Source organism: Lepidochelys olivacea, assembly GCF_965140295.1.
Source record: "Lepidochelys olivacea isolate rLepOli2 genome assembly, chromosome: 1".
Classification (NCBI taxonomy): domain Eukaryota; kingdom Metazoa; phylum Chordata; order Testudines; family Cheloniidae; genus Lepidochelys; species Lepidochelys olivacea.
The window spans coordinates 164,644,610-164,667,945 of NC_140411.1; the positions used below are offsets into that span (position 1 = coordinate 164,644,610).

At 37.8% G+C, this 23,336-nt stretch overlaps 1 protein-coding gene across 5 annotated transcripts in view; it reads right to left on the reverse strand.

Annotated features, from left to right (window-relative positions):
• DOP1B (DOP1 leucine zipper like protein B) overlaps positions 1–23,336 on the reverse strand; it is an 87,438-nt gene that overhangs the window by 24,730 nt on the left and 39,372 nt on the right. For 3 of the 5 annotated variants that reach the window (XM_084611778.1, XM_084611779.1, XM_084611782.1), the window contains 13 exons: positions 20,669–20,789; positions 19,937–20,056; positions 18,654–18,756; positions 16,715–16,906; positions 14,797–15,490; positions 12,866–13,137; positions 10,907–11,059; positions 9,715–9,815; positions 8,777–8,967; positions 5,645–7,262; positions 5,272–5,383; positions 3,980–4,168; positions 1,071–1,196 (listed from right to left, as the gene is read on the reverse strand). In XM_084611778.1, the coding sequence (XP_084467904.1) occupies positions 1,071–1,196; positions 3,980–4,168; positions 5,272–5,383; positions 5,645–7,262; positions 8,777–8,967; positions 9,715–9,815; positions 10,907–11,059; positions 12,866–13,137; positions 14,797–15,490; positions 16,715–16,906; positions 18,654–18,756; positions 19,937–20,056; positions 20,669–20,789 (3,992 nt within the window). The remainder of the gene's footprint in view (positions 1–1,070; positions 1,197–3,979; positions 4,169–5,271; positions 5,384–5,644; positions 7,263–8,776; positions 8,968–9,714; positions 9,816–10,906; positions 11,060–12,865; positions 13,138–14,796; positions 15,491–16,714; positions 16,907–18,653; positions 18,757–19,936; positions 20,057–20,668; positions 20,790–23,336) is intronic. The other 2 variants (XM_084611781.1, XM_084611780.1) reach the window with 2 other exon arrangements.

A 23,336-nucleotide genomic window follows, 5' to 3' on the forward strand; every position in this document is an offset into this window, starting at 1 on the left:
TTGTCTGGGCTCCAACAACTCAAAATAGCTTGGTATTAAAGTGCTGGACTTGGCTTGGCACAGCACATAGTGCTTACTGATAACTGTTCTTTGCATCTATGCATGAAAGTGGAGATCACCACCTTGGTATCCAAGAACTTTTCCTTTGCAGTTGTTTCTAAAGCTGGTCAGAACATTTTCATCTAAATGAAATTTAGTCAAAACATGCTGTTTCAAAGCCAAAACATTTCATGGAGATTTATATTTTCAATTACATGTCTCCTGGAAAGGATTTTGCGATTCCTTTGTTCAAGTCTGACCAGAGAGACAGAACAAACTGAAAAGCTGAGCTTTTCAATCTGAATACAGCTATTTTGCAAATTCCATTTTGCAAAAATGTTTGCGACGTTGTGTTTTTGTTGCAGCGTGGAATGAATGCAAATTTTTAAACCTTGAAAGTAGTCACAAAAGAGAAAGGTCACTCTCCGGACAGCTATTTAAATCTGAGATAAGATTTTAAAATAAATTGTAATAATGTGCAGAATGAGAGTCCTGTTTCAGTTTGCACATAAATTAAAAAAAAAAATGGTATTTAACTCACTTTTCTATTTTCATTTCCAACACCAAGTATTGACCAAAGTAAATAAGTTCTACTATTTTATAAAAAATAAAATAACTTTTTCCAGAAAAGGGGAAGCCAGTAAGATTATTTTTGTCATGGGAAAGAAATTCTTCAGGTTGTGTTACAGAAGTCTTCAGGTTGTGTTACAGAAGTCATGCCCCAGACAAATGGTCTCTTGATTCTTTAAGTAAAATATTTTCTTCTTTCAGTATTTTTCTTCAACACGCAAATTAAAATCTTTATTTTTCCTATTTGTTTATATTTGTTCCATTTACTTAGAGTCTTCACATTTTAAATTTTAACCATTATATTGAATTCAAATTCTTATCTAATGGATTGTTTTTGTCACTTGTACAACAAAACCAAAATAAAACAAAACGTGGGTCTTTGCAGTGAACCTAGGAACAAAACCTCTGTCTTTTCATTAGAAAAGAAACTATCATATGAATTAACATTTCTTTAACTTCACCTTTATTTTACTTTGATTCTTATGAGCTTTTTTGTTGTTCCACACTGCTGCTACTGCTGATATTAACTGGACTCCAAGGTGTGGCGTCAGCGGATTCAAGAAATCTAAAATTTTATTTTTTATTGTCTATAAAAAAAGAGATTAATATGTTATTGCTAAACATTGTCAAAAACGTTCAAGACTGATCTTCATTGTTCATTTGGAGATTCTGTGGCTTTTTTATGTGGGATTCAGAAGTTATACTATCATTAAAGAATAGTACTGTACACTTTTGATTCAGGTTAATTTAGATTATTTCTCATGGATTCATTCTCCTCCATTATTAAAAAGGTGTGATCTCAAATCCTGGAAAGCTAACAAAAACAAAAATCTATTTTTCATCATGCATATTCTCTGCCCAATCATTTTTCATACACAGTACTTCCTCATTATTAATCAATGTCTGTAAAATGGGGGGAGGAGGAGGAGGAGGAAACTAGTAGTATACATAGAATGACAAATATATAAAATATTTTAGAAAGAGTAGAGAATTGGATGACAATTTAGTAAAGGAGGATGGGATGAGGAAGTTAGTGAAGAGGGCAATGTAAGAATTAATGGAAAAGTGAGTTTTCAAGGAGGGAAGAAAGGATTTGAAGGACATGAGAAGAGTGGCAGGGCCAGCTTGGCAGAGAAATGAAAGGCTATTCCAAGAAGAGAGAGAATATACATTTTAAGTAGTATTTTTTAGGAAACTGTAAGTACTGTGTTTAGAGGACAACTGGAACACTAATTTTACATTTTCTCATTTGCTTCAATGGACTCTTTGCTGCCTTCTTCCTGTAAGAATCAAAAGGTTATAAGAGTATAGGAGCTCTTCAGTAAACCAGATATGTGTCTCAGATTCCCAATTGTTCTGACCTGAGTGGCTTCTTGAAAGAAAAAATGATTCAATATTCTTTGTATAAATGTTATCAAAGCAACAGATAAGCAAAAACAAAGTAAAGAAAACAAAGGATTATACTTCAATGTAAACGAATGATCAACTACCACAACTGTCTAAAAATAAAACCCTTACATACTCTGTTGGGGTATGTAAGGGTTCAGTAAAGACCTGGGTAACTGCTATCATGGTAATAGGGAATAAGGCACAGGCAAGCACTATTTCTTTGCTTGATAAAATTGCCATCCTCTTCCCTTCCCTTCTGCTTGTTAAGAATAGATAAGCGTTGCAGCTGCATAAGGAATATGGTTGTCTGAAGGATACCCTTTGTGTGGAAAAAGTGTGATCTCCCCCCTTCCTTCTTCTCCCAGGTACATAAAGGAGCTCAGGGTCATGGCCCCTTCCTCCCTCCCCTGTGAACTACTGATTAAGGAAACTTATGCTACAATTACTGCAATGAAATGTATCTTCAAGGTAAAATGTCTGTATAATATGCTTAAAGCTGTAAACAGGGGCGGGTTTAATTATATTCAGTATATAGCTATTAATATTTATTATTATTAAATAAAGGTTTTGCCAGCATTGCAGTAAATGTGGGTATTTACATATTAACTTAAATAAAAAAAGAGTGTGATGTAATTAATTTGGGGGTTACTCAACAATTGGGTCGAGGGGAACAAGTACCGTAATAAAGAAGCCCGTTTACTCAATCCGCCTCTGGGTCCTCCTGCTCCTACCTTCCATCTCTAACAAACTTGGAAGTTAGCTCATTGAATGAATACAGTAAACAAACAATCTGTACAAATCCGAAACCAACATCCAAGGAGGCAGCTGTCTGTTTGGTCATATCCCCCACTAAAAACAAAAAAAACCCATCGCCCCCACAACTTTCACCCATGGAAATATACTCAAAAAGGAAGAAACACAAAATTGTTTTCAAGCAAGTTGCCCATGCCCCCGCGCGCCCCCCCCCCCAATGGAGTAGACAACCACATCAATGTGTAATGGAGGGCCTCAACAGGCCCACAAAAAATAAGTAATTGCTCAACAAAAATACAGCTTCTCACCCAATCTTCTTATTCACCCTCCAATATTTCTTAAAATAAAATTTAAATCACACCTATGACAAACTGTCACATCATTCTTCTGCCCACAAAAGAATTGGGAAGCTGGCAGTTACAGGCTGACTAGGTGAAAATTTAGAATGGCTTCACTGGGCAAAGTTCACAGCTTATTCAAGAAAATAAAGATTAACTTCAATACAATCATCAAAAATTAAGATAAATTTATACAAACCCTATCTCTCATACATACTACTTATCTTACCAGTATCAGTTATTCAAAAACTGAGTGTAACAGTAGTTAAGGGGAAAATATGCAGTGTGCTGTGTCATGTTTATGATGTCATCAGCTTTAAAACTCAAATGTTGATCGATATGGCAAAATCTTATTACAATTCAAAACAAAAGCAGAACGAATTCTAAATACTTAAGTAAATGAAAGAGCACGCATAGCTCAAGTTCACTCCAGACAAGCCAGAAACTGTTAACTTGCATGAGGTCCTCTCTCACACTCATTTGGACAGACACCTTGTTTCTGGGTTGCAGTGTTTTTGTTTTGTTTTTGAAAGAGAGAATGGAGAAAAAAATACAAGGAAAGGAAGAGGATTTAATAGCGGGGCGAAAAGCACATGTATGGGAAAAAGGGGGCAGAAAAAAAAATCACCAAAAGGCAAATTAATTTTATACAAATTGTGCATCAATTTAGGTTTGGAAATCTGACACTTGCAACTGACTTGCACAAAAGGTGACAAGTCTTTTATAGTAGGAATTCTGCACCTTTGACCAGGAACATTCTCTGCAGCCTATAAATTTCAGAAACTGTAAAACTACTTTGCTATTTTGAGAATGGCAAAACCATATACAAGAACTTTACACAAAAGATAATGGGGGGCAGGGGAGAAAGAGTGCTTGGAAAGGATTCCTACTTTGGTTGCCTTAAAGTAAACTGAAGAAGAGCCTTTGGTTGCTCCAAGAAAGTCAACTGGTCTTTTTTGAGAGTCTTCCCTTTTTATAACGCTCCAAAGAAGGGCCATTGTGTTAACAATACGAGGCAATTCTTCCAAAATGGCATTCCTGGCATTTCTCAGGTTTGTGGGGTCAGATATAGGGGACACCTAGGAAAACAAATATCTATATTAAACAACATATTCTGTGGACAAACACTCAAGTGTATGCAGATTCATTATTCTTAATATTGTTACACAATCTTTAGTGCGGACATCTGCTTTCCATCCAAGAAGTCTTTTGTAATAATAATTTTGCAAAACATTAGATCATTCAGCTGTTGTGTTTATGAACTTTATTATCACTTACAGAATGGGTAAGTATGTGTAACTAGAGTATAACATTCTACTGATTTTGCTTTTGATTGAAGAGTTCATTTCTCTGTTTGAGACCATATCCTCTTCCAATACATGGTGCAAACTACATATCTCCATTTTCCACATAATTTGTAACAAAAAAAAAAGAGCGTGAAATACATTCTCATTTAGAATACATGCCACTAAATATACTTCTGATTATTTATTCTGTGGCAACTTTCCAGTTAAACAAATGAAGTAAAGTAACTTGGGAATAGAGCCACAAAATGCATGAGTATTTGGGTGGGGAAGATCAAATTAAACTTGTTCTGGTTTTGCAATATAAGGAAAAAAAAGTGAGAAAAAAGGATGCATATAGAGTTGTCTGCAGTGCGGTTTTTCAGATGTACAAATTTTGTTCACTCACTTTCATTTAACAGCATACTGAATATATTTATATTTATAAATGTAAAATTCATATTGTTCTAGAGAAATTTTTAGAAAAAATGCCTTTATAGCTTTTTTGACAGCATGACATTCACATTTCTTTCTTCACACATACAAATTACTTCAGAATAATTTGAGAATATTGTACTTTTTCCATAAACGAGTAGTGTCCAATAATCCAAATATATTTATTGTCAGCACACACTGAGTTGGGGTGAGAGAATAGTTACCTTATCATCTGCAAGCAGAGGGTTCTCCTCTACACAAGCATGTTCCTCTTCCTACATGGAAGGAGATTCTGCTATCCCTATGGTAACCGCCTCTCATTTTTGGGCCCACAATAATAGACATTAATGGTCATGATTCAGCCAAGAACGTAAGTACTTTGCTGAATTGAGGCCAAACTGTCAAACGTATGGTTGGCATTTGGAGACAGATATCTACTGAAGTAATAAGAAGCAGTCTACTACCTTTTTGGCTTGATTAGGATGATCCAAAAGGCAAAAATGACCAATGGTTGTTAAGCCTTCCAAAAGTGTCAGAGGATAATCTGGCGTAATGTTCTCCCTTTTAGAAGTTACACTTTGGAGAAGAACACAAAAGTTATTAATAGTACAATTGGATATTTTCATTCTTTACATGACTACTATGGTCAAAAGAGTATTTGGTTCTATGTTCTAACTGCTGAGGTATCAGAAAGCAAAGCTTTTAAAATAACTTGTCAGACAAAAAAAAGTAATTTTAGAATACTTTAGACAATAGTATGAGGTTTGAGAAAATAAGCTTATCAGTATTTTGTACTGAATAGTTAAAATATCAAAACTCTGCATTTAAGAATCTTACCTCACAGACATCTTCACAGTTTCATTTTCATATTGTTTAACAAGTTCATCCAGGTTTTTACATATCTGTATGATAAATGGTGCCACAGTCCAGCCTAAAGATTTCCCAAAGTATGGCAAAGAATGCGTGACTAAACCTACCCAAGATGGATGCATCCCATAGCCATACTCTGGCTGCAAACCTCTAACTACAGCAGAGACAAATAATCCTTGTGAAGTTATTGGGTGTGGATGCACATACTGCACTGCACTAATAGCCTGCTGGAAATTAAGAGCTCGTTGCCATTCCTTCGATAGGTCTGGCTGGTTCTCCAGTTCCTCATGTGTCTGTCCAAGATGGTGCTCCAAGGCAATCAATATTTGCAAAAGCTTCAGCAGCTCAATCTGAAGGGGGTGTTCACTCCATATCTGATCTTGCCCAAAATTGATAAGGCTTTCTTCAAAGAGGCTCTCTTCGATGACACTATTAATTTTATCAGATGTCATCAGTTCATACCGTTTTTGACTTGTATACATAGAAGCAGACAAAGAAAGAAGAACAAACTCTTGAATTTTGCATCTTCCAAGCAAGTTGTGTATAAACTCGATATTCTTGTTTTCTGCTGACTTTAGCATTGTGGCCAGCTGCACCATCATTCTAATCAAGACTTCTACACTTTTGACTTGGACATCTCTGTTGCCAAGCACATCTTTGTGGGTTACCTTCAAGTAACATGGATAGTAAGAGCGCAGAAAACTCAAACAGAGGTAAGCCAGCAATTCTATTAATAAAGAATGGGGACACATGGTTGGTGACTGAGTCTGAAGCTTACCATAAAAGCTCTGTCCCACAAGAGTTTCCTGGTGCCGAGCTAGAAGATTATAGATGAGATTTAAATGAGCTGTAGAGCTCGTATCCATGCTAGTACTGGCCACAGCTTCAATGAATTCTTTAGGGTTTGTTTTGAGTACTGCCTCTAGCACAGAAAAAGCATACAAAACCCTCTTGGAATCATAAGGCTGAAAATACAAGAGAATGTGTTTAAACAGAGCCTCTATCATCTCTTGTTTTTCTTTCTGCTGCTTGAGCAGCCTAGAAGTTGTAATCGCTTGGAGTTCCAAATCCACCTCCTCATCACTTGATAGTGATTCCGACGCTTGAGTTTTCTCAGAGTCTGCACGCACAAGATTTAATGTAGTACTGGGTTTGGAGCCATGAAGAGGGAAAGCATTAGATGAACTAACATTCTTCATGTTTTCTCTGCAGTCGATTGTAGCTCTGGAGTTCTCCTCATTGCTCATTTCCTGTGGATCCAGAGAAGGAGAAAAAGATGATGTATTTTCACTATCAATATGTCCTGTGCTGGTATCTGCTGATTCTGTGTGTTCACTGTTATCATGATCACCACTGGTATCCTGTGGAGTTTCTGTACAGTGAGAGAGTTCGTTTTCAGGCAGTCCATTTTTTAGCTGAGATGTCTCTGGATCTATTTCCACTTCAGCCCAAATAGCTTCCCTGTCCACAGTTGTAAATTGGCTCACTGGTATGTTTTCTTCAGAACTGCTTTCATGTAGCACAGAGGCTCCAAATGACTCTTTGAAAGAGGCACTTTTCTTGCTAAACCAATGATGCAAGTCTTCTGAAAAAAATATGAAGATTTCAAAAATTAGTGTTTATTATTACAGTTAAAACATTCAATAGCCTTTATGCTGAAAGACAAACTGTAAGAGAAAATGTAATGGTGATCAAGTAACTGACTTTACATTAAAAGTTAAAAATCTTATTTATGCCAAGGAAATAATTTCATTGAGCAGTTATGTTTTATGATGGAATTGTACAAGTCAGAGATACCATAAACCTTCTCAGACTGTAAACTCTTTGGGACAATGACCATGTCTACTTCTATGATTGCACAGCAGCTGGCACAAGAGACTCCCTTTGGGTGCTACTATAATGTAAATAGTGAGAACGATGATGTTTCGCAAGTCAATTAGATAGGAAACAAGGTAGAAAAACTGTTATGCAAACAGATAGCTGGATTAAAAAAAGCAATTCAACTATTAGGAGGTCTAGAAGCTTCTTTTGCAGAAATGCTAACCCAAAAGAAGATACTGATGGGCCTTATACCTTTAAAAAGGTATGACCTACTCTATAACTGCGTTTAAGCATTATTAGAGGTGTAACTGAGAAGAGTGATATATGCAGCTGGCATCGCTGCTTATAAGGAAACACCTCAAACTGAAGAGTATGACACCTAAGGTCAAAGACTGGCTTAAAATGGAGTAAGGTGACTGTCAAGGTTCCTCCCCCACTCTGAACTCTAGGGTACAGATGTGGGGACCTGCATGAAAACCTCCTAAGCTTACTTTCACCAGCTTAGGTTAAAACTTCCCCAAGGTACAAATTAATTTTATCCTTTGTCCCTGGATCTCCACTGCCACTACTAAACTCTAACTGGGTTTACTGGGAAACGTAGTTTGGACACGTCTTTCCCCCCAAAATCCTCCCAACCCTTGCACTCCACTTCCTGGGAAAGGTTTGGGAAAAATCCTCACCAATTTGCATAGGTGACCACACACCCAAACCCTTGGATCTGAGAACAATGAAAAAGCATTCAGTTTTCTTACAAGACGACTTTTAATAGAAGTAAAGAAATCACCTCTGTAAAATCACGATGGTAGATACCTTACAGGGTAATTAGACTCAAAACATAGAGAATCCCTGTAGGCAAAACCTTAAGTTACAAAAAAGACACACAGACAGGAAGAGTCATTCTATTCAGCACAGTTCTTTTCTCAGCCATTTAAAGAAATCATAATCTAACACATACCTAGCTAAATTACTTACTAAAGTTTTAAGACTCCATTCCTGGTCTATCCCCGGCAAAAGCAGCATACAGACAGACAGACACAGACCCTTTGTTTCTCTCAATCCTCCCAGCTTTTGAAAGTATCTTGTCTCCTCATTGGTGATTTGGGTCAGGTGCCAGCGAGGTTACCTTTAGCTTCTTAACCCTTTACAGGTGAGAGGATTTTTCCTCTGGCCAGGAGGGATTTTAAACTGGTTTACCCTTCCCTTTATATTTATGACAGTGACTAACTGTTAATTGACTTAACTCAAACAGTTACATTTTCAGCCTGAGAGCAGCTTTACCTGCTGAATTCTTCTGTTTGATGCAATGGATGGATGTGCGCTGTGTCTTTGGATGAAGAAGCAGCAATAGTACTGGCTCAAGAATTCGTGCAACATCATTAAGTGAGAGAGCACGTATCAACCAGCCCTGTGCTGCGGCACCAATTGCACCATCTGAACAATTTAGACTGTCCAACACCACAAACAGAGATCTGAATGGAGAAATTGCAAAGGAGAAGTAAAATTACAAGCCCTCTTTCACAACACATTTTTAGACTCCACTCCTGCAAATACTTGCCCATGTTTCAGCTTTACTCCTGATAGTAATTCCAATACCCAGAAGTAGTGCCACTGAGTTCAAAGTCGAGCACATGTTTGCAGGAGCAAGGCAAAACATACTATGTGTGTGTATATTGCACACACGCTATCTCCAATTAGAGAACGTTTTTATAATATCCTCTCCTACTTCATAAGGCTTGAAATTTTTGGCTCATATTGTATAAGACTGAGGAGCACAATGAGTAACATGCCACCCTTGCATTACTTTAACAATATTTTGAATGTAGTTGCTTTTGCCGGGCCCTTTTATCCTTTCCTAGGGAAAGGCCCCATCTTCTTGATGTAGGAAGCCACTCCTATTAGAAGATGGGCCTCAGCTGTTCACTCTTTGCTGACAACACGGAAAGCAACTCCAAACTCCTCCCCTTGAAGCACCAAACAAAACAAAACCAACCAAACAAAAAACCCCCACAGCACAAGTACTTTATTACTTTGGGTGAGAGTGTGTTACCAACACAAATAGGGGGTTTTATTTTTAAGTTAAAAATAAATAAATATTTGACGGCCTTACTTTGGTTCATGACTGTCCAGGAGATTTTTTTTTTCTAGCAAAAAAAGTATAATTTCCCTAAATATATTTATATAAACATTAAGCCAGGCAAATCAAAGTACAGCAATACCTGTCAAAGGATCGATTGTGGGAAGTGACTCTGCTGCCTTGGATTTCTCTGGTCAAATGCCATATAACAGAGAATCTGAACAGTGCCTCCAGCCTTGTCCCCTTTACAGAAGAAGACAGAAACTTTTTGATTCTGAGGTACATGTAGTAAGTTTAGTGAATTTAAAAGGCTCTAGTAAAAAAAATGCTTATTGCATAGATTACTTCTAAAATCTTAAGAATTCTGCACCTGTTTTTCCATTTCTAGATAGGATTAACATACAATGTCATTTTCCTGCCATGCACTCACAACCCAAGGCAATCAAAACAAAAAAGCACCTAATGCACAATAAAGCTGATGATTTCAAAGAAAAGACATGTTTGGAATTCCCATTTACAGTATTTTAATCTCTTGAGTTATTGGGGGTTGGATGACAAAGAAGGGTGATACGAAGGGACTGTTATTAGTAGGCAGACCTTACTGAGGATTATCATCCCTGAATGTGTATAAGAGTCTAAAATATAGGATTTCAAACTCTTGACTATTCAGATACCCACAACCCCTATATAGATCTTAATATATAAGAAGTTTCAGAATTGTGAAAGCAGATTAGATAGATATAGCTATATATAAAAATCTATCGTAGAATGTTTAAGACTGCGGTTATAGATTAGCATCAGGTTGTGACCTTTTACTTAATTTACATGTTAGCTGTCAGAAAAACTAAGAAAGAACTGATCGATCTTGAAAATAGGGAAATGAAATTGCTAAAGGGAATTGGCTCATTTTAAATACAGTTTGACTATTGCCTGGTCTAGGAGCTGTTCAGTGCTGTCTCAGACACAGGGTCAAATGACTTATCAGAACATAAGGTTGGGAAGAATAAGTCAACGTCCAGCTCAAAGTGTTTTCAGACTTACCGATGGATCTGGAAAATATTTAGAAATGCTGTGAAGGATTGCTAACTTTGGAGAATCTGTGATTTTAGGGAAAGTGTATAGCATCCAATGACTAAGATGGGTCCTATGTTGATTCATCCAGAGACCCTGAGGGAATTCACCACAGGGAGGAGTGATAGAGATTCTCAGCTGTGGTCTCCAGAGAAGCAGGGGTTGAGAAGCCCTGAAGCTATATGGCTAGGGAGCTGAAGGTTGGCTGGAACCAGAGGTAAGACACTACAATAATGAGGCAGCCTAGGAAATACAGGACTTACTTTATCGTGATCCAATAGCGTATGACAAATAATATCTTCACAAATATTAGCTGATGGAGCCAAGCAGTGCAGCCTATAAAACAGTTCCACACAGGTGATGTGGTGCTCCCTTGTCTCTTTGTTCAGCTGATTCCAAAGCACTTGAGCGACTCTCTGGGGGAACAGATAAAATACATTGTACCACCCCCCCACTGGTTTAAAAGCTTGGTATAAACACTAAAGTGTTTTGTATTTGTGAAAAGGGTAGTTCATATTTTCCTATCCTACATATTCTCAGTTTAGGGAAGAGCAAGAGGCTGATTCACAAATCCGGAACTAGGGGAACACAATAGCACTGTCCTGGAGCTGCAATCAACTCATGTTTGTGCACTAACGGGTGAGGAAAGCAGAGTTCTGCTTCCATTTCTAACTTTAATCCCAACCCTAAACATTCATAATTCAGATGATATAAATAATACCAAAAATTGCAACACAAAAGTGGCACACACGTAAGAAATGGAACACTGGGATGGTTTTACCACTTTGGCATACAAAGAGGAACAAAGTTGAAAGAAGTGGTAATGTGATAGAGCCATCTTTGCCTCACATGACTAAACAGTAGCTCCCAATTAAAGTTTAAGAATTGAATTTAGAATATCCCCCACACCGCACTTCGTTTTAAGAACTAACTAGCTGCTTAGACATGCCCTTCTCAAATTACCTCTCCTTCCAGCTACGCCTCTCAACTGCCCTTCACATTAGCTTTTACAAAGAGTTGAGAATTGACGTTGGGCTGAAGCAGAAAGAAATATTAAGATAACTTTACAGTTGTCCTTAGAAATATTTCCTATAAATAACATGGGATAGATCATAACATATTGCAGAATAAAAAAAATGACTATGGTATTTGATCAAAGAGACACCCATTGGATTTAGATTCAATATTTCGTCTATGAATAATATGGATGCTGATTGTCCAAAGCCATAATCCAAATGAAGACATCCTATCTATGATTAAATATCCAGTGACGCAGAGGTGTAACATTTCCACCTTATTACCAGAGTATATAATTTTAGATAATGGTATCCAGTCTCTTTTCCACTATCCTCCATCCCATCTATTTCTACCATACGGTTTTGTTCTTGTTTTGTTATTCCTGCTTCCCCTATCCCAGTTCATTAGCTTTGCAGGAAAGGTAAGAGAAACTGATGAGGTTAAAAAAAAAAAAAAAAGCAACCATTTTAAACTTCTTTTCCTGCCCCCTATGTTTTGCCTTTTAAACAGCATTTTGGGGCCCACCAGCCAGGTGAAATTCTTACTTTCTATTATCAATAGATAAAATGGAAGCTGTTTAAAAACTCTCAGTGAAGCTCTTTTACAGTAGTAGTTGACAGTGGCTATTGGACCACAAACAGCTACTGATAGGGTACCCTTCAGAAATATTTTTATTCCACATAAGGGGGAAAAAAAAAAAAAAAAAAAAAAAAGGAGAGTACTTTGATTTTCCCCCCCCATTTTATCCACCACCACTAATTTTTCATACTGGGAGCTCAAAAGAGCATAAAATCCTTTCAAATTGTAGTTTTCAAGTTCAAAAAACAAAATCAACTGAAGACATTTAGAGTTAGGGATCAAGATTTTCAAAAAGTGACTAGTGATGTTTGATGCCCCACTTGGGACACCTGGGTCTTTATTTTCCAAAAGTGCTGAGCATCCACCCTCAAACTCAGAGATCTTTAAATCTGTGCACAAGAAATTTTCTAAAAATCTCCACTGACTTTTGAAAATATCAGCCATGATCCATTACAAGAGACATAAGTTATGTCAGAGTGTGTATAACTATGCCATACATGAGACTCTCCAGTAGACATGAAGGCACTACCTTCAATGTTGTGTTAGAATTATCCCAGAAAATCCATTTAATTATGACTAACATATATTTTAGCTAAAGTATATTTGTACAGTAAAGAGTTTGACACCTGATAGAAGTCTGTTTTCTCCGATATTAGCTTTAGAACGCCAGGAGCAATGGGAGGAACTGTGACCATCTGCAGTCTCCCAAAGAAGGGGTTGTGTCCAGAGATTTTATACCGCTTCATTCGATCTTCAATCACAAGTGCCAGTGACTGAGAATGGTTGATAACTTCAAGCAGTGTGGAGATGGACACATTCTGAACGTAGCAGTCATTTACGCAGCAGCATATCGTCATTAGGGATTTAAGCCACAGAGGGAAGCTGGTATCACAACCTCCTCAGAGAAGACAGAGGGAAAAAATGCCTTTATAACATTTAAACGTTAGATTACTTTATCAGACATTTGTCAAATCTGAAGATGCCATGGAATTTACCTTCCCTTCTAGGCTGCACAAAATCATGAGCTTTATAACGACTCTTATATTTCAATGTGTAGCAATAGCTTGACCTACTAAAATATGTTATGTACTACACTTTTATTCTTTTAAATTAAAAAACATTTATACATATATTTTAGGCACTTCTAACACCAGTTAAATTTTATTATCCACTACGTTATCATGAAGCAGCCCAAAAGACTAGGAAAAAACATTAAAACAGCTAAACAACATAGCAAATCTCAACATTCTACCAAGAGCGTCATCCTCTCAGCACCTCCCCACCAAATGCACACATTTTCATTTTATATTCTGTTACATTCATGATACGTCCATTAACAGCTAGACTAATTTGTTTGAGAGAGAGAGATGTTGGGGTACAATTAGAACTAACTAAATATAAAAGTCCTAAAACACAAGCACCTCAAAAATTGTAACAGGAAAGCCACTGACAAGATTTGGTAATAATTACAAATATAAGGCTTTGGATTTTTAGTAACAAAACCCCCCTGACAAATCCATACTTGTAGAAGAATGCTAGTTCCTCATGATCTACTCTGAGCCCAGACATTCCTCTCACAATCAAGTGAAAAAAGACCAACCAATCTGAAAATTAAGAATGTGCATGAAGATGTAATTTTTTTCAAATTAACGTTATTCTTTCTCCTATTCGTGTAGCTTCTGTATGAACTCTCTTATAGAAAGTTACTCACCCCTCCCTTCCTTACTACAAATTCTCTGATTTGGGAGTGAGGTTCTTTTTGTTTCCCTGGAAACTGTTTACTTTGTATGGACTATAGAGAGTAAAAAGCCCTAAAAGTCAGATTGGAACCAAGAATGCCTATATTGACTCCAACATGATATTCTGGGAACTCAGACGCTGTATGACTCTAAACCCTTTAATTATAACACTTTACATAACTGAAGTGTCTTCCCTCTGAGCATCTCAAAGAACTCTAACGTTGAAGACTCAACTGCCCAGGGCGCAGGTAAGTATTATCCTCATTTTACTGGGATGAGAAATCTGTCGCAAAGCCAGAAGCAGAACCCAGGTCTCCCATTTCCTCACTCCTGTGTCCACCACAAGCCTGTCCTTCCTAAAGGCCCACTCTTACTCCCCTGGAAGAGGATATCTGAACTGTCAATGGGAACCAGCCCTAACTATGCAAATTGTTCTGATATTACAATGTTAGCCTGTGTTGACTCTTTCCGCAGGGAACCCTGAGGGGGTAGGGCGAATTGTTTTATCCAGGACCGGAACACCAACGTATTTCAAAGGAGAACAAAGTGGATTTAAAAACTGCAACACAAGCTCAATTCTAAAACATAAGATGCACTCTAATATTGGCATGTCTTGGCCATAGTAAGCAATTTGCCTTTAGTCTCTTCCCATGTCCCTCCAAATACCCAAAATGCACTATAACTGCATTCATAATACACACCCTGTCACATTATATTGTGTACACATTCTTGGTTGTGCCTAGTACATAGTGCACTTAGTTTGCAGTACAATTTACATTTTGGGACACTGAAGTTATTTGTCTAAAGACAATTCTTACCAGGAACTTGAAACAGAGATAAATACAATTGTTCTGTTTCTTTCTCAGAAAGGTAGACTGGGAAGGTAGTACAATCCAGTAGAAGGTGACAAGCAGCAGCAAAGGCCTCTCTGCAGTCTTCTTTCATGTCCCGCAAGTCAAGCATTACCTGGTCAATGTCCCATTCTTCTTCTTTTCCCTTTTTGCTACCAAGGTCATGGTTTGCAGGGGAGAGAGGCTCCAGACTTTTCTGTTTAAATGGTGACCCTCGAACTGTGAACAAGTCTGAAAGCATTTGTTTAAACTGAGGTACGGTAATTTGCTTTCCTTCCCAGGGGTTCTTTTTCTTGCTAGCATTTTCAGCAACTCTGTAATTATTTTCTTTCTTCTCTCCTACGCTCATGTTTGCTATCGAAATTCTGCCATTTCCTGGGTCTTGTAAATGCACCCCAAAAATGTATTTACTAGCAAACTTATCAACTAACTCTTGGATACAGTGCAAAGTCCTCTGAATACTCCCTCCATTTTTCCAAACATCATCCTTCTCAGGAGTCACTCTTGGCAATCCTAAGTGTTGAGAGAGCTCTGGGGATGAGGCACTTAGACCTATGCCACTGTCTTCAGACTTGAGGGGAGCGAAAGCAGCGTCATCTTCATTCTGTACTGCAGGCTTGGTTTCTAAAGTTATATCACCATTTTCTTGTTTCAATGGGCTCTGAAATGGAAGCAGTGGGTGTCTATTTTATTACACTGTATTTTTGGAGTTACTTTAAATAATTGAAATCACACTTGGGGCAGCAGGGGGAAAAGAGTGTAGGACAGGAATCCCTTCCCTTCTGCCTTGATAACTTGTGCTGTGGCTTTGTGAAAGTGGTATCAATAGACTTGTAAGAGTTATGGTCCTGCTGATGATTGCTGTTTAGCTAATATTCTCTTTTTGGGGGAGGAACATTCTATGGCCTGTATTATACAGAAGGCCAGATTACATGGCCACAATGATCCCTTCTGGCCTTGGAATCTATGAATCTCCTGAATTTATGAATAAACCTCCTTATCTGGCAATTGTTGGAGCCAAAGAGATATTTACATGAAATAGATGCGGCTACTGATGAGCGGCTCTGTTGCCTTTAAGACAAAATTATACTTGTTTTAAAACTATTCCTCACACCTCCTCCTCTCTGAGGCTCTGGGCCATGTTCAGCACCTTCATGATCTAATGTTGCGCAATAGTAGCCCAACAGGAAATTTAAGAAGTGATAAAGTGTGGAAGGAAAGGGTTTCCTTGTTATGCCATTGATTATAACGTCAATAACGCAGCAACTGCCAAGTCTGATTGTTTCTAACTTATTTCTATGCTTGTATTATTGCTCATCATTAGCAAACTGTGAAGTTTGTTTTCTACCTTATCACACATAAATTATTTGCCCTGTTCTTGTGAGCTTGTTTAACCATTTGTAGTATTAAAGTGCATCTTGTAGCAGGTCAGGTAATCGTGATAACAAAAAGGCTGGGCTTGATCTGGCCACTTGCACTCTTTATTTCAAATGCCCCAGGGCATCTTACCACTGCATTGAGTAGCGTCCACAGAAGACCAGGCTCTTTTCGGCAGATGGGATGGAGCAGGAAAGGGGTTTGCACCACATCCTAGTTTTAGACAATACTATGCCTTTGCATGGCTTGGACAACAAGTCAGCTAAGGTTGGAGTGGATTCTCAAAATGAGAACAGCTCAGACACATAGCACAAAGTGACTCAGAGTGTATGAAAGGGGCCTACATAGATATACTGCCGCAATGAGTAACCTAAATTTCAGTTAGAGTAGAAAAGTTAGTAGCATTCCATAAAATAATTTGCATTATTAAAATAAGGTGAGTACACCACTCTTGATTTGTGAATAGTTATTTATAATAATATGCAACAGGCCTTGCAGCAATACCTACCGAGTTTCCACTTCCAGTCTCATTATCCAAGTAGGCAGGAGGCATTTGTACTTTGCTAAGCACTTTGAAGCAGGTCTTTAAAGCATGAGTGAGTTCTGGTAAACTTAGAATCTCCACATTCTCCAGAAGAGACTGTACCATGTAACTGAGCATCTGTGGGAGATACTGAGTCTGCACTTCAGAGTAAAGTTCCTAAAATAAGCAGGGATTTAAAATAATTAAATGCTAAATAGCTTAGCAGACAGAAATGGATTTTACCATTGTCAAGCTGCCTAATATAAAGTCTAACTTCAGTGAGCACAGATGTGACTAATATATGATGCACATTGAGTTAAGTTGCATATGGTTGCTTTAAATAGTGCTATTACTCCACCCAGTGCTGAACGTAGAACCAGATCCTAGTGTTGAATGGAATTTGACTACTGATAATAGCCTTGCAAAACAGCCCAAATAACAGATCCACCCAAGCAGCAAAGTGGAAAAAAAACCTGACTTTTATATCCTTTAAAATAGGATACAGTTAAAGAAATTTTTTTTGATGGGCAAGTAAAATGAAAAGTAATCGCCCACAAGCAAGTGGGCATACAGAACTTTGCAAGACTGATAACTCATGCATGACCGTTCTAATTTCTATTTCAATAAATTACTGTTTTATTATAAGGATCCAGTTATAATTAGAAAATTTCAGTAATTTTCTCTTTTCACAAGTTCATTATTTGTATGTAAGTCATCTAATCAATATATTGTGTGATGGGGCAAGGCCAGATGGCTACAGAAAAGTAGTGGGAGATAGATATATTAGCTCCAGGCTCAACAAATCCCTGGTACCAGGTTAAGTGAAATGGAAGCTGCTCCAGGTCAATTAAGACACCTGGGGCCAATTAAGAACTTTCCAGAAGGCAGGGAGAATGCTAGGTTGATTGGGACACCTGAAGCCAATCAGGGGCTGGCTGAAACTAGTTAAAAGCCTCCCAGTTAGTCAGGTGGGTGTGCATGTCAGGAGCTGTGGGAGGAAGTTGTGCTGTTGGAGAGGCTGAGTAGTACACACCATATCAGGCACAAGGAAGGAGGCCCTGAGGTAAGGGTGAAGTGGAGCTTGAGGAAGTGAGGGCTGCTGTGCGGGAAGTAGCCCAGGGAATTGTACATGTCATGTTTCTGAAAGATCAGCTATCATAACTAATGCTATTAGGGTCCCTGGGCTGGAGCCCAGAGTAGAGGGTGGGCCCGGGCTCTCCCCGCCGCCACCTTTGCCCCCTGATTAATCACTGAGACTGGGAGACAGAGACTGTGCAAGGAAGGATAATTTCTCCTCACCTCCCTTGCTGGCTTATGATGAAAATGGCTCAGTAGACTGTGACCCTTGTCTCTAGAGAAAGAAGGGTTACGTGGAGGGTCACAGTGAGCCTCTGAGGCTAGCGAAATCCGCCAGGAAACGCAGGACCCACGGAGGCAAGGACAGAGCTTTGTCACAATTGATTTTCCAAGAAGTGCTGGTATTCTGAGACTGGAGTTTATATGTTTGTCAGATAACTTACGAAGATATTTGCCTATTAGCTGAGAAGCTCAAAACCATTCTTATTAGGAGGATGTGTTGCATACAATGCTGATAGTAAACCCCCCATTAACACCTCACTCTTATACATGCTGAGAAGATTAGGAACAAAGTTCTACTCTTGGTTTACATGGCATGAAGTGGTCTTGAATGGAACTCCTCACACGAGTAGAGTGGGCAGGATTTGGCTCAAAGCATTGTGTATTTATTCATTGGTATTCTTTTCAAATGAAAATATAGTTTCCCCCATTATAAAAATAAATAAATAAATAAAAATGTATCCACCAAAATAAAAGCAATGCTTCTGTGAAACTGAAACTTATCTGATAAAAGGAAAGAAAATGAGTCAGGATCTGAATGATTAACTTTAGGTCAAACTTGCCTTACCAAAGGAATCACATCAAGAAGGAACAACAGTAGTGTGCAGAGCTCTGAAATCGTAGGAGTGTTGACATTCTCAGTAAGGTATCTTGTCTGCATGGATTTATTCCTGGTATTGAAGGAGAATGTGTGTTCTTTCAAAATACACGATTTACTGCAGGATGTGGGTTTTTTTGTTTTTAAAAAAACCTAAACGTACTTTATATTGGCATCCGTGCTAACTACACAAGCCAAGAAGGCCGATTTGTATCCACCATCAGCTTGGCTATTTAAGTCAAGTTCTTATCAACATTTTATTGTGATCACAAAGTTGTATACAGTTTAGAATCCTACCATATGGTAGTTGAGAAGTACAAGAACACATTGTATTATCTTAATCAAGATAAGCACGAGATTCTTCTCTTCTTTAAGGCTCATATTAGATACTCAGCAACGTTACCTGTTAGTCTAATTCCTCTCTGCTGTGCTGAGGAAACCCCCAACTATTAGTAGCCTAGCATATAAAGGGATATTTTCTGGGAATTTCATCTTCTGAAGACAAATTTATAAAACTCACAGAGACAGGAGTAGAGTAAAGGAAGAGTGCTATTATGCCATTCCAATAAATATTGGCTCATTTCAAGCACTAGTTATGGTGCTTAAATACTATGCTTACTGAAATGACACCTCCTTTCAATTACCTAATTAGGTTTAGAATGAAAACACACTCATACTTAATTGCACACTTTGGAGGAAGCACTTTCACGTTAAAATTTTGATTACAGTAAAATAGGTTCACCTATTATAAAAAACAAAATATTGGCCACCTTGTGTGCCTCTTAAAGAATATTAATTTATTTCTACATAGCATGTGAGAAGACACTAGTCCAGATTTTTCTATATGGGGAGGCTGCTGCATGCTGTATTTTATGTACGTTAACTGAAAAAAAACAAGTGGCCAGGAAAGCTCATCCTAGGGGATAAGTATGATCTTATCCCATGTGATCTCCTTGCTTTCTACTTATGAACATGCAGTTTTTTTCTCCAGAAAACAACCATGTTGCTTTTTGGAAAGAGTGACCAAACCATGGCAGTTTATTTTGTATTTAGACAGATAAACAACTGCCTCAGATTTAACTATTTACATTAGATGGTTAGTTCAGTATCTAACCATGCATCTCTCTGCCCCTTTGGTTAGGATCATGACACTGGCATTTGAATCTTTCATTGACACTTCTGTTGTCCTAGCTGTTGTCCTATCTATGTAATTCTTAATTTATCTTTGCATTAACGCCAGACAGCATAACTACCTGAAGCAGTCCTCAAAACATCTGGTCATATAATCCCATAGAAAATCTGTACTTAGGGATGTGATCAACAAGTTGACTGTTTTAACAATTTCTGAGGCACTTCTATTCTCTTTGATCGCACTGTAAGAAGAACAAACAAATGATCAGTGAAGACTAAACAACAAGCATACACATTTTTGTATTATTTGATCTGTTCTTAGAAAGTTGGCCTGAAGAAGAGACATGAAGTTCCTTAATTCAAAAATTAAAACCAACCATTTTGGAATAGCTAAATTTTGCAAGTGTTTCTGAAGCCAAGAAAAATCTTTAAACCTTTAATTTGATTTTGTGGACTAAAAAGTTGAGTTCTATCAATACATTTTATGTAGTAAATCTGATGTTAGAGAGGCACAGTGGGTGTATGTATTTATGTATGTAACACTGCACACATAAATCTGATGTTATCAGCCAAGAATCTAAATCAATGATCTCAAATTCTCTTGGTTGGAAGAGAAAAACCCTGTGATGCCAAAGGAGACTCAAGGTAGGAAATATAAAGGAAAATAAAAGAGAGATTGGAAAAAAAAAAATCAATGATTTTCAGCCTGTTTACATCAAAAAGACACTGTTAGAACTTATGTTATTAATAAACAGGTAAGATTTACCCAATGTGATTACTGAATAGTTTACTTTAGTAAGCTCTCTTATGAAAGATACAATTTCAACTATTAGGTGAAAATGGTTACGGTATACCTTGTAAGTACATTGCCACTTTGACTGTAGCTAAGTTTAAGATCAGAACCCAGGGCATCCTGGCAATAAGAATAAAAGGCTCGAATCACTTCAAGGAACAAATCCCCAACAACTTGTGGCCCTGCAATCAAAGGAAAAATAAATCCAGTAATTACTGCAAACTGATTACAGTATTAATCAATTACAAGCTTTTAGTCTAAAACTGAAGTTCTGATTATAAAGAAAATGTACTATCCCATGGTTACTTACGGGAAATAAGGGGATGAGAAAATTTTCTATGACATTTTAAACTACTATCCAGATTCCACTTGTGAGATCAAAGGTGTGTGTATTAAATAACTTAGTTCTGTACTACTTAATAGAATGTGAGAGCCAGAATTTTACAATTTTTTGTGAAGTTGCTTGAAAGGTTGGGCTATTTATTCCATATTTGACTTCAAAAGATCACATGGTAGTTACTTAATGAATGCCTGCACTGTTTTTAAATCACTTCAGACATTTATATAAATGTGTGCTAATGACCTATTTAATATACAGTGTGCATGTCTCAAATGACAATTGTGCAATCAAATTCCAGAGTCCAGATTCAGGGGGTTCCCACTGCCAGTTTAATATGCTGGCATTACAGTGAAGTCTTCAACTCCATTCATGGAAATTAGAACAGTTGGTAGGATCACACAGGTTAATACATGGAGAAGAGAAAGAAAAAGCCTATCAAGGAAAAAAGGATCAGAAATACACTAAGAGGGCCTGATTTTCAGAACGGTTGGCAACTGTAGTTCCCATTGACTTTAACTGGAATTGTGGGTGCTCTGTGGTTTTGAAAAGCAAGTCCATAGTGCTAACAGCACATCTGAGGCCCAGCCATGAACCTAAAGAGACTGCATAGGAGTACTACTTCACGCTTATGTGACGCATGGCTAGAAAGGGTTAAACAACCTGCAAAATAAATAACCCTCAAAAGGCATGTGGGGAGATATTTGAAGTTTTGTGTATTTACATATATATGAATAGGGTCAACAATGTAATCAACAGTCCCTATTAATGTTGTACTCTTAATACAGAGATCAAAAGAGCATCCTGGCATTTAAATGAATTGTAAACATGGGATATCTCTGTATTCATCTCTCTTAAATGTACAGCAAGTCATCTGTGAATGGTGGAGGAACAAGCAAATAGCTATATGAATTAACATAAGGCAAAGTACCAGGGATGGACCTCCTTCAAAGTCCTGCTAATTACCTTTTGTTCCCAGAGGAACTCCAACTTGTTAAAAAGGACATGAAATTGTATAAAAAATCCTTGGGTCCTGATCCTGTTCATCTCAGATCTGCTTAGGCTTCAACTGGGAAAGTTTGAGTCGCAAGACTGAGGTCCCAGTTATGCTGGTACACCCTGAATATGATATTTGGACACTGGTCTATAACCTATGGACTATTTTTGAAAACTCTTTGCAACTAAAACAGCTCACCATCTCTGCACCTCAGTGAACTGAACTTATGTCTGTATGTATATTGACCTTTTAACCATACTCTCATTGTTTAATAATTTTAGTTTAGTTAATAAGAATTAGCTGTAGTGTGTATTTGGGTAAGATCTGGAATATTCAATAGCTTGGGAGGTAATGTGTCCGATCCTTTGGGATTGGTAGAACCTTTTCTTTTATATGATCAAAGAAGATTTTCAGAAATCATCGTATTTGAATTAGGTACCTGAATGGAGGCCTGAGGCTGGATCACTTTAAGGGAACTGTGTTGTTTTGGACTTCTGAGTAACCAGTAAGGTAATAAAGCAGCTGTTTTATGCTGGTTAGGTAAATTTAAGTATTGGAATATCCACCAGCTTTTGGGGGATTGTCTGTCCCATTCTCTGCAGTTCACCCTAATTGAGTGACCTCAGCTGGCCTGCACTGGGACCCTGGTCAGAGCTTATATAGTGCTTTTTGTTCATAAATCTCAAGGCACTTCACAAGGGAGTTCAGCATCATTATTTCCACTGTATAGATGGAGAAAATGAGGCACAGATAGATGAAGTGACTTGCCCATAGTACCCAACAGGCCAGTGCGTGAGCCAGGAATATAACCCACATCTCCTGAGTCGCAGTCTAGTGCTCTATCCGCTAGGCCACACTGCCTTGAAGAAAAATATTCTCTAAGTTACGTTTTGTTGCATAGTAAGTATCCTTGGAATATATTGATTTTGAAATTAAGTGTTTAATTCACATTGACTTATAAGTTTCAGAGTAACAGCCGTATTAGTCTGTATTCGCAAAAAGAAAAGGAGTACTTGTGGCACCTTAGAGACTAACCAATTTATTTGGAGCATAAGCTTTCGTGAGCTACAGCTCACTTCATCGGATGCATACTGTGGAAAGTTTAGAAGATCTTATTATATACACACAAAGCATGAAAAAATACATTTGGGGACAATGTATACCTTCAGATCAATGGCACTGCTATGGGTACCCACATGGCCCCACAGTATGCCAACATTTTTATGGCTGATTTAGAACAACGCTTCCTCAGCTCTCGTCCCCTAATGCCCCTACTCTACTTGCGCTATATTGATGACATGACCATCTGGACCCAGGGAAAAGAAGCCCTTGAGGAATTCCACCATGATTTCAACAATTTCCATCCCACCATCAACCTCAGCCTGGTCCAGTCCA